The 11,283-nt window shown below is 33.2% G+C and overlaps 2 protein-coding genes across 9 annotated transcripts; one reads left to right on the forward strand and one right to left on the reverse strand.

Moving 5' to 3' along the window:
- On the forward strand, positions 1,739–5,300 carry LOC107617782 (ubiquitin-like-conjugating enzyme ATG10). Of its 4 annotated transcripts, none has more exons than XM_016319648.2 (7): positions 1,739–1,826; positions 2,685–2,860; positions 2,940–2,990; positions 3,071–3,154; positions 3,285–3,384; positions 4,249–4,346; positions 4,863–5,300. In XM_016319648.2, exons 2-7 carry the CDS (start codon positions 2,687–2,689, stop codon positions 5,064–5,066), a joined length of 711 nt encoding a protein of 236 aa, XP_016175134.1. In that variant the 5' UTR covers positions 1,739–1,826; positions 2,685–2,686; the 3' UTR covers positions 5,067–5,300. The 4 variants fall into 4 exon arrangements, with proteins under 4 accessions (XP_016175134.1, XP_016175133.1, XP_016175135.1 ...); XM_016319647.1 differs by having other exon boundaries at positions 1,742–1,867; XM_016319649.1 differs by lacking the exon at positions 3,285–3,384 and having other exon boundaries at positions 1,742–1,867; positions 3,071–3,158.
- LOC107617780 (hemolysin A) lies at positions 5,408–11,078 on the reverse strand. Of its 5 annotated transcripts, none has more exons than XM_021112637.1 (10): positions 10,935–11,076; positions 10,714–10,795; positions 9,834–9,913; positions 9,262–9,364; positions 8,986–9,142; positions 8,664–8,792; positions 7,734–7,820; positions 6,720–6,764; positions 6,464–6,526; positions 5,408–5,743 (listed from the first exon to the last, which is right to left on the reverse strand). In XM_021112637.1, the coding sequence occupies exons 1-10, from the start codon at positions 10,975–10,977 to the stop codon at positions 5,615–5,617; spliced, it is 918 nt and encodes a 305-aa protein (XP_020968296.1). In that variant the 5' UTR covers positions 10,978–11,076; the 3' UTR covers positions 5,408–5,614. The 5 variants fall into 5 exon arrangements, with proteins under 5 accessions (XP_020968296.1, XP_020968297.1, XP_016175131.1 ...); XM_021112636.1 differs by having other exon boundaries at positions 5,414–5,743; positions 10,875–11,076; XM_021112638.1 differs by lacking the exon at positions 7,734–7,820 and having other exon boundaries at positions 10,875–11,078.

The following is an 11,283-nucleotide window of genomic DNA, read 5'->3' on the forward strand; positions in this document are numbered from 1 at the left end:
CCTCGCCAGTGGGATTTTGTGTTGCCACAAGCCGAGTTCTCCTACAACAATTCCATTAGTCAAACAACATGGAGGTGTCCGTTCGGGTGGTATATGGCAAGCGACCCCTGAGTCCTTTAGACCTTCCGCCGTTACCAACTTCTCGAGAGTATAGTGCAAATGCTGATGAACGTGCTGAACAAATCAAGAAACTCCACGAAGAGGTACGACAGAAGATATTGCGTCAGACTGCTCAGTATGAGGTCCAAGCCAACAAACATAGGAGACCAAATATTTTTAATGTCGGAGATTTGGTATGGATTCATCTGAGAAAGGAATGATTTCCTGAGTCTCGCGGGAAATTATCTCCTCGAGCAGATGGACCATTCAGAGTCTTGGAGCGCGTTAATGATAATGCTTACAAGATTGAACTTCCAAGAAACTATGGAGTATCTGTCACTTTTAACGTGGCTAATCTGTCACCTTCCTATGAATAAGATGCAGAATCAATACAAGATAAGACCAAACCTCTTCCAACCCAGGGAGAATGATGCAGGAGCATCTATTAGGTTATTAGAAATATTTGTTAAAGTAGTAAAGTTTAGTTATGTTAATATAATATGCATATGAATTAGTCCCACATCGCCTAATACTCAAAGGCTCCCTCTCCCCTATTAGTATAAATATGCGTATGTACCCATTTTATTTATGAGTTGAATTGATTGAGTTATATATTTAAATAAGCTGTGTGCTTATTTTCTTCTAGGCTCTTTGAAAGTAAGAGGTACATCCTTGGCTTAGCTAACCAAGGTGAGATCTTGACTACTTTTACCATAGTGAGATTGTTAACCTCGCTAAGATTGGTGTCCCAAGCGACGTCCCGACGTCATAAGACTTGGAATAATACTAGTCATAACTGATTTTTGTTATGTTAGGCCAATTTATTTAGATTTAATTAACAAAAAAAACTTAAATGTGTAATATTATTTTTTTTTATAAAACTATAAAAAAATAAATGCATAAATCTACTTATTTATTTGTTATGTGATGCTTTAGAGAGGGTTACACTTGCCTTTTCTATTTAATTTTTTAAACACGTATTAACATTTACAATTAAAAATTAATTTGTTGATTTTCTTTGTTAGGTATGTATCATTTTTGAAAAACGCTTCTAACTTTTTAAGAAGTTAATTGAGAGCTTTTGAAAAAGTAAAAAAATATGACTTTTTTTTTATTAGACGTTATTTTATCACTCTCATTAAAAAAAAGTTTAACTTTAAAATAAAAGAGATTATTGTGCTACTTTTATTTTTGGCTTTGTGAAAAATATTTTCTATCTGCTGAAAATATTGATCCTCTACCACCATCTGCTAGAAGTATTGGTCTTCCACCATTTTTACACAATGTTCTATCTACTAGAAGTGCTAGCCTTTCACCATTTTTTTTTTCAATAGGGTTATTTCCTTATGTTGCAATATCTCTCAACTTTTTATGTATCTCTTCAGGTACGAAATATTTATTTAATTTTTTTTATGTTCTTCCTCAACAAATTTATGAAAGTGAAGGAAAAAAATTGAAAGCTGATTAGAATGAACAAAATACTATTATATTCATAAAAATATGTAAAGAAGAGATAATGGTTGAAAATAGACCGGAACACATTTTAACAAAGTTGGACAAATTCAAAAACAAAATTTTTGAAAAAGACTGATTTAAATAATGAGTATAAATAATTTAAAAACAAGTGGGATTAAATTATGTAAAATGTTTTAACTGTCCACCGCCGATCTGAGTTTCCGCCGCCCCTGTTCCATCAGCTGTTGACCAATTTGAAGAAGCACTCGCAAGTTTGTTTCAAAATAAAAAGAAAACGCGCTCTCATATGCATGTTAGTTTTGTTTATAGCAATATTCAGTTGTTCTCTTTTGATTATTTCTTATGCAAGCTTCAGGTGATGAAATTGATTGGATTAATTGAAATTGATAGAATTTGATGTGTTACTGTTAATCAAAATTCTTGTTTTGATTTGAGCAACCATAGATAAACAATGTTACCTGAATTGGGAATTCAGTTGGTAGAGTTAGTTACAGCAGTTATGCTAATTTCTGTAGTGTAAGCTTCTGATATTTATGGGAATTCAATTTTAATCTATGAATTGAATTCATGAGATTTTTTCTAAATTTTTGAGTTTGATAACTTTGAGATGAGGGTTATATTTTGTGCTCTTTTGAACATCCCTGCTTGCACTAATCTTCTCCAAACCTGTTGATTTAATATTTCCGGATTTGGGTATCACCTTTTTGTTTTAGTCAAATCAACTGTCTGTTCCATTGGTTTAATGATCACTTAACCTTGCATGGTGGATGGAGGAATGGTTGTCTAGAACATGGTTTTGAAAAGATTCAATAATGTTATTCAATCCCCAGAAGCAACCTGTCCTAATGCAAAAATGCTAAATAATTGTTCTTCTTCTTGTGTACATTAGAAGTTGAGAATTTGATGTTTGATCTATGAAGATAGATGTTTCTTTGATTGGTTAATATCATTATATGTAGAGTGTAGACTAAGCAACATATGCACTCATTTCTACAACAAGTTCTTCATATAACCTATTGGATTGAAGTTAAGATGCTCTGGGAAAAGAAAAATGTCAGCTTAGTTAATTTCTACTTGATTATAAAACGTGCTTCTTGTCATCTTTGTAGGTATGGACCAGAAAGAATCAGTTAGGGACATAACTCCTTGGGATGGGACTCTTTCTTCAAGTGACTTTTTTAGTGCTGCTTGTGCCTTTTCTGAGAAGTGGAAAAGGTTCAATGCTTTTGTTCCTCCATGGCTGTGGGTACCATCTCGAAAGCATCATTTATTATCTTCTCATAAGGTGAGTTTTCCATCATTATATTTTTCTTTGTCCACTGCATTATTGTTTTAGTTGTATGTCTTTTTTGTCTCTATGTCAGGAGGAAGGATACTTATCACTAGAGGGCATGTGCCTTATCAAATCAAGTGAGGTCTGTCAGCAATTCGATATAGTACTTAATTAATAATAGCCGAGTCGATGTAAGTTTGTGGATTGTAATTGCCATTACAGGAGCAAGAGAGTTGTAGAAGTCAAACATGGAAAGAAGAGAGCAGCATCTCTCAAGAAGAAGAAGCTGTAGACAATGCCACTTTAGTATGTATGAATTGGTATTCATAAGCTAGCTCATTTGTACAGCATACACTACACGAATATGGTTACTATCACCTCATTACAGTTTCACTACTGTTTCTGATTACTCACAATAATATTTTAAATATTATAGGTCCAGAGCAGTTGTGATGAAGTAAACCACTATGATTTTCACATTGTTTACAGCCCTTCATATAGAGTTCCAGTGTTGTATTTTCGTTCTTACCATAGTGGTATGTTCACTTTTCAATCTATGGAGTTTGTGTGATAAATATCTTAATGGATTATAATTATGTTCTTCATAAAACATAAGTTTGAAAACCAACATTACCTTTTCATATTGATGTTGGGATTTTGGACTGGGTTACTTTAAGCGACCCTGCACCCGCTCCTGTTTTAACATCTACGACAAATGATATTGATGTCCTATGAGGTTTGATGAAATTCATTGTGATTCCCCTCTATTTGTCTAGGTGACAATGACCACCCTTTATGGGAGCTTAATGTTATGTTTATAAAGGTGTTTAATGTTACATTTAAAAGTCTACAATGGTACCAAGTGTATCATTTTCTGTATCTCAAGGAAAATCAATATATATGTTTAGAAATAAAGGGGAATTGGGTTGTATTTCGGCAAATCAAGAAATGCTGTCTAAATTAAGAATCCTGCACCTCATTTTATATTTATTAGGTTTGAGGGAACCCACAATGCCATTGTAATTGAAGCTGTGATTGGAAAAAGAAATTTTATAGGAAATGGAGGGAAATACAATTTTCAATTATATCATCTAGGTGAATGGTCTTGACTTTCTTGAAAAACAACCGTTCTAAATTTTGTCTGTNNATATGTTATTTTAAACTTTTGATACATTCATAAATTAATATATCTGGAAGCAATTTATATCTCGATCCATATTTCATCAAATTATGGATAAAAGAGGGTCGCATTGTAAAAACAACTGTTATTCTCTAAATGATGAATGGTCATTATAGGCATATTTCCTTTTTATACATTACTATGCCAAGTATGTTTTCTTATTAAAATAAATGATTTTCACTTTCACAATATATTTGATTTGGGGATACTATTTATATAGATGGGCAACCTTTGCCGTTTGGTGAAATTGAAAAGGACCTTCCTGATCACTCTGCAAAGATACGTTCAGAATCTAAATGGACTTTTATAACTCAGGAGGTAAACAACTCTCTTCCATATCTTTCTTTCTATTTGAAATTAAGTGGGTTCACCCCAAAACTAAGTTGAGAGGTAAGACTTGCTTAACACTTACGGCTATTAGGCTTTTCATTTTTAGATAAACTGAGAATTTTGATGACAACTTGAACTTGTGTGTAGTGTGAGGGTGGCCAGTAACAATTTTCAACTTTAGACTTTAGTGTCATTTCTTTCCATTTTCTTTTAAATTTAAATTTCCATTTTTATCCATAATTGTGTTCCTCATGAAAATATTCCGAAAGCTATATCAATTTTCGGTCCATCTGATTCTTTGCACTGTGACAAGAAGCATTTTTATGAATAAACATGGAAAATTCAGAAGGCATGCAAGGGATATTTCCAGACATTTGGAAGTAGCAAAAATATTTTCTCAGTTTGTAATCACATTATTTAAAAATAACAAAAACTTGTCTTCGAACCTTGCACCATTTTTGTACATATACATATTAAATGATTTCAATGTCATATTTCTTGTAGGAACACCCATATTTGAACAGACCTTGGTACAAGTTACATCCATGTGGGACAAGTGAGTGGATGAAGCTGCTATTCCATGGCGATACAGCTTTGAATAAAAATGGTTTTGTTATTGAACACTATCTGGTTTCATGGTTCTCTGTCATTGGACAAGTGGTTGGTCTTAAAATCCCTTTGGGAATGTTGGAGACTCTGAGTTGCTAAGTAAGGTGGTCACTGATGCTTAAAATGTAATTGATGAAATGAGGGTAAAGAATAAAAAGTCTCTGCACAGCACATCAAATTTACTTTTAGAAGTTACCAAGTGAATGTGGCATGAGATATGTAAGGGTGTTCACGGTTTAGTTTTGATTGGTTTTGAATGAAAAATCAATTTTATCAAGTTGTTCCAAATAGTATAATTTATTGATTATTGCATTGGATCTATTTCATTTAAAATTATTCAAGAAATGTAACAGGTATCAGTAATTTAATTTTGTCAGGAACCTTTATTTTGGTACTAATTAGAAATTACGTGAACAATGATTCTTAATTAACCAAAAGGATGTTCGTGGGCGAAAAACTTTACGCAATTCATTCATTAATACAATGATTGTATTGTTCATCACATTTTGTTTCACTAATCAATGGTCGCTTCTTCAATGGATCATGCAAAATTTCACCACTACATGGCATAAACCCATCACTCTACAACAATATTGCACCTTCCAAGTTGCAATATGAACAAATCTTTATAAGTCTTTCAAGAACCTTTATTTTGGGGTTCTAGTGAAGTGAACAAGGAATTCTGTGTTACCCTCAGCACCTTTGAGAGGGGACTCAATCCAACCCTTACTGCAGAAACCAAAATCCTCTACTCCCTTTATAATCCTGTCAAGAACCTGAAATTACCAAAAACCAACACTTTCAGATTGTCATACTATTTATGATTCAATGCAGGGTGAATTAACAATTTAACATGAGAAGAGAGCTGCAAATCTTAGAAACTTTTGGATTATAAGTTTTCTCAACAGTGCGCTGGCTGGGGACTGAGAATGATATTAGTTCAATTAGTTCTCCTAAGTTCTTAATATTGTATTCTTTTCCCTTTCTTAGCTTGCTTCCAAAGCAGGCATCACCAGTTTTGTAGAGAATTAAGAATCATTTATACATGCAAGCCTAATGTTCGCCATTCTAAATTTATTGCAGTATTATAGACACAAATCTTAGCCAGTTGATGTGATGCAGATGCACATGTCAGATGAATGACACGACAGTCAAATCCTTCTTTCAGTTTATTATAAAACATTTTTTTCAGAGAGAGAGAGAGAGAGAGAGAAACTGACAATATAACATATGAATCACATCATGTGAAGAGTGTAGTGATGTAGAAAGGTAAAGTTGATCTTGCGTCCAATTATATCTTCTTCCAAAAGGTTGTTGCTTGACTTTTATTAAACAAGGTTTGAATTCTTTTTCTGTCACTAGAATTGACTTGCAAAGAGAATGACAAAAAGCCAGAAAAAGACAAGGAATAATCCTCATAACAACCCCAGAGCAAAAGAATACCAAAATAACTAAAAGGAAATTACATTTTTAGCTCAAAAGAACTGTCCAATCACCTTTGAATAACTGTCCACGGAGAATTTGTTAAAACATGAGCAGAAACCCATAATGTAGCCAAACTATTTGGTGCATTAATCGGTTTGAGTTTTTATTTGGCAATTTGTAATTCGATGGAACATAAGGGAATGGAGTTATGAATGGCAGAATATAAAGCATTGTGCTTAAGCATTTGTCTTTAAACTAGTTCTCTTTATCCTAACTAGAACAATGTTGAGAACATTAAATCTAACAAGATACCCAGAAATCACATACCTCTTGATGGATACTAGGATCTTTCACTATCCCCCCTTTTCCTACCTGCAAAGTAAATGATATTGCAATTTAAAAATAGAAGTATTTGTTTCCACTTTATTCATGAGATTGAGTCAACAATGATAGTTATCTTATTAAAAGCATAACTCGGTTGCTTGCATCTAATTTTCTATATATGAAGAGGATTGGGGGAAGTTGTGTCCAATTTTTTTCCCCCTAAAATATCCCTTCTTTGTATACCCAAGACTTGAACCAACACTATTGGTCAAGAGACCAAAGTACTTACCAAGATCAATCAATATAACATTTGTTTACTATTTTACAGACATTGAAATAAAAAAGGAGGCATTAATTGGCTCAGTAATTGTAATGCTCCATCAATTCTAGATAGGAGATCTGTTGACACCTGTGTACATTTGGCATGTATTTTAATTCCTGTATTCTACATACACTGATACAATGGAGCTAACTCAACATAATACTGGTAACATGTTTTGAAAAGAGTGAAATTTTAATCAATTTCTTTGAAAATATTATTATTGAAGGATCAAATAGACCACGGGCTCCTGCATTTACTCCAAGATGTCTAAAAAGGAAACCTTAACAGAATCCAATTAATCCATATGCTAACTACCAAAGAAATGTCATCATAATAACAAATCTAAGGAAAGATATTCCCTTACAAATTAGAACATTCGACTCAATCTAAAGAGACCATGCAAACCATATCTAAGTAACACTTTACACTCCTTGCTCCTACCAAAATCCCTGAAATTATCTAAATAAACTGTTCCAAACTGTGGGGCATATCTTAATTCACCAAATAGACAACAAGTAACACGACGAGTAGAGATAAAAGGATAAGAGGAAAATGTGGGTGAAGAAAATGCAAAACTGTAGTTACATTTTTGTTCGCTTGCAAGATCCTATTTCGACCCTAACTCCATTTTAGTTTAACCAAGTTGAGAATATTTAGCCATAAAAATTACAGTTGGCAACACAAAAAAAAATCACCTGAGACCTACGAGCTTCAAATTGTGGTTTAACTAAGGTTACTAAGGCTGCATCCTCCTTCATGACATTAACCACAGCAGGCATGACCTATGAAGAGAATAAAAGAATGTTAGTGGGTCAAGAAGGCCAACCATGCAGGTTATTCTCAAAAAGATCAGTAGACGACTAAACATTATCATAGTTGATCCATGCTTCACTTGATTTTCTAGTTAAGAGAGTGAAGTAGTCAGCCACAAAAAAGTCTAGTGGTCCATCAATAAGAAACCAGCCTAATGTCATTCTTGTGCAAATACACATATACTCAAACTATTCATAGGATTTACATAACAAGAGTTAACATCGAGTCATTAGTGATGCAAAAATCTAAGAAGCCAAATACAAATCAACAAGGCAATTTCAAATTCTGGAAATTTAGGAGCGGAGAACAGCTTTGATTACCAATGTGATAATTGAACTGGAAGAGTTATAATAATTAACAATTGGTGCATCAACCACAGCAAAATTTGGAATCTCCATTTTTCTAAAGTAGTTTTAAACAACATATGTAAATGTACAAGTTCCTGCTTTAAAAACAAGCAATTTTGACTTGATGGCTGATGGCTTATCTACTTTCAAAGTGTGTGCAAGATTTAGCTTACATACCATTTTCAACTTTATAACATAGCATCATAACATGTCTGACCAGTTTACTGTCCAACAACAAAATCAGAATGACATGAAGCAGTCACCAGTCTACCAAAAACCATACGTCTGAGACAAATATTTAACAGTTTTGGTTATATCCAAAACTCAGAAGAAGGGATGAAACAGACCAGTAAACTGGCTACTTCCTGTTTCAACTGGCTGGACCAATCCAATTTCCCGAAACAGAAATGCTATACCCCGTAATAGGAGAAATTGAGTTACGTTTGATCTGTTTTCAGAGCTTACCAAGAGAATAGAGATGAATGAAAGGTCTAAAGTCACCAAATCAACATTTTGGGGGAGTTCTGTAAGATATCTTAAATTTGTCCGCTCTATAATAGATACTCGATCATCTCTACGAATTTTCTCAGCCACCTAAATAAGTTAACAATCATGAACAGTAGAAAATCACCAAGCAGATTGATATGCAATAGCTGTAGGTCATATGAAAAATAAGAAGAGTGCATAGAACTTCTAAAGGGAAAATGAAACAGCATACTCCAGTAATAATGTAGACTCCAATAACCAGTTTCCACATTCACAGAACTTATAAAATAGGATGAGTTACCTGTCCATAGCCTACATCAACTCCATAAACATGTGATGCGCCATACTGAAGTAAGCAGTCAGTAAATCCTCCAGTTGACAGCCCAGAATCAAGAGCAACTTTACCAGCAACATTGACACCAAGTTGTTCAATGGCAGCTTCCAACTTATGTCCCGCCCTGTGTTGTTAAAGCCAAAAATAAAAAGGAAATAAAAAAGAAAGAAAGAATGAAACTACAGTTTCACCAAAGTTACTGTAAAGATATTTTTACAAGTAAGCAGAGCATGATGGCTTCACCTACATACATATTTCGGAACTTCGGCAATTATCTCAACAACAGCTTTTTCAGACACAGGAGTACCAGCTTTATTTACCACCTTCCCATTGACATGTACTTTGCCTACATAACATATGATTTAGTTTTTATTTAGTAGTATATTGTATAGTTTCATTTTCACTATGACAATGTTATTCATATAGATGTTTGAGTATATGAAGTCAAGGATAACACAAAATAAGAACACAGAAAGACCAAAAAAAGAAAAAAGAAAAAGAAGGATTTTGAAGATATGCAACACACCAAAAGACGGAGTGAAGGTATCATCTGAAACTTGATATCTTTGCAATCATAAGGTTACTTGATCACTTAGTTTAGAACAAATGTTTACAAAATAGAAGACTCCAATTCATCCACCAAGAAAATCTTCCATCACTAGTGAACTTTGAAATCACAAAAGACTTAGGAATTGAAGAAGTGTAACATATCTAGGTGTCACATTATTTAAATTCAACCAATTAGTACAGCTCTATTAAGCTTCCTAACAGAGCATCTATATATTGTACAGGAACTAAAAATTGAAACTAGTTACCTTGCAAAATCCATGACTGGATGATAGATCTGCTATATTGCTGATATTTTTCAAGACATATTTCATCAAGCCTCTTTTTCCTACAAAACAAAAGGAAACAGAACATTTCATCAGCACTTTATTTTATTATATTATTTTTCCTATTCCTTTCAGCAGGGATGTGGGGAGGGGGGAAGTTGATTAGTAACTAATATATGGTTAAAGCAATCCCAAGATATCCCATTACATTAAAGAAAAAGAAACTAGTGTTTAGTGATATGATATGATTCCACTGAATACCAAGGCTTTCCCTTTTCTTTTACATACAATGTTCTCTTCGTTTTTACTTAATGTTGATGCACATGATCTACAATCCTAACTATTAATTCAATCTTAAGATTTAAAAAACAAAAAGAAAAATAATGGTTCACAGCGTAGGAAAACAGAGATACTGCCAAATAGATGAAGGATGAATCACAATAAATTGCTTTCAACCTACAACTCAATTCACAAAGCACAATTACCTTAGCCAGGGACCACATAACTAATTTTTCCGACCTTTATTTTATTTTATTATTAAAAAAAGGAGAAATTCAAAATTCAGCCAATAATCATTTCTCAAACCCCTGAGAAAAGAAAGGAAAATTCAAATGTATATGCCTTATAATAAGCATAGTGCTGTACAAATATAATAAATTCAAATTTATTTGCTCTACAAAGTTGGTCAAAAATGAAAAACACCATAACACTATTACATACAACATCCACTACCACTGTTGTAGTTGCCAATATTTCAACATCATCACACACAAATGAACAAATCACATAAAGAAGAATAGCTATTAAGCCGTGAAATTTGAAAATTTAACACAAGGGTTTAAAGCAAAGAAAGCTTACTTACTTCTTCACAGGTAAAACCTTTTCTGAATTCGCAGTAGCATATCCCTTAAATGGAGTTGGAATTTGAGCGCTGACACATCTAACTGAAAAGAAAAAGAAAAAAGAAAAAAAAATGAAAAAAAAAATGTGTAAGTTGCATATATGGCTTATGCGTGGGTGTACCTGGAGAATTGAAAGTTGGGAAACGCGAAAGGATAGTTAAGGTTGTGTCACTGTGGAAACCTCGAGAGATGGTGAAAGGATGCTTCAGAAACTGTAACACCATTTCTGTTTATCGCGTTATTCTTCTATTCTCTCTCTTTCTTTCTCATTCTTCTTGCTTTTCAGAGTGAGGATTGGAACCCTGCTGCAAGACCAAAAAATAATCACTAATAAATTCACATTAAACTCTAAAATGAGTATGAAACTCGAGAAATTCAAGGAGGAAGAGTAAAGTAAATATGACCGCCATAATTAATTAAATTATGTTTAGAAGAGACAAATCTGATAGAACAAATATTTGCTTTTCTGAACTCTTGCTGAAGATTAACTTCAATTTCGACATTTGTAAATTCTAAATTTAATATTAAAT

Source organism: Arachis ipaensis, chromosome B09 (assembly GCF_000816755.2).
Source record: "Arachis ipaensis cultivar K30076 chromosome B09, Araip1.1, whole genome shotgun sequence".
Classification (NCBI taxonomy): domain Eukaryota; kingdom Viridiplantae; phylum Streptophyta; class Magnoliopsida; order Fabales; family Fabaceae; genus Arachis; species Arachis ipaensis.

Bases quoted from the DNA above. Each gene is read 5' to 3' on its own strand.
- LOC107617782 (XM_016319648.2), top strand. From the start codon at position 2,687: ATGGACCAGAAAGAATCAGTTAGGGACATAACTCCTTGGGATGGGACT. The intron at 2,861-2,939 runs GTGAGTTTTCCA...TCTCTATGTCAG, and splicing joins ATTTATTATCTTCTCATAAG to GAGGAAGGATACTTATCACT. The intron at 2,991-3,070 runs GTCTGTCAGCAA...TTGCCATTACAG, and splicing joins GCCTTATCAAATCAAGTGAG to GAGCAAGAGAGTTGTAGAAG.
- LOC107617780 (XM_021112636.1), bottom strand. From the start codon at position 10,977: ATGGTGTTACAGTTTCTGAAGCATCCTTTCACCATCTCTCGAGGTTTC. The intron at 7,821-8,663 runs GTAAGCTCTGAA...TTCTCTTCATAG, and splicing joins CATTCATCTCTATTCTCTTG to GTCATGCCTGCTGTGGTTAA. The intron at 6,765-7,733 runs GTGATTTTTTTT...TTTACTTTGCAG, and splicing joins TTGAAGCTCGTAGGTCTCAG to GTAGGAAAAGGGGGGATAGT.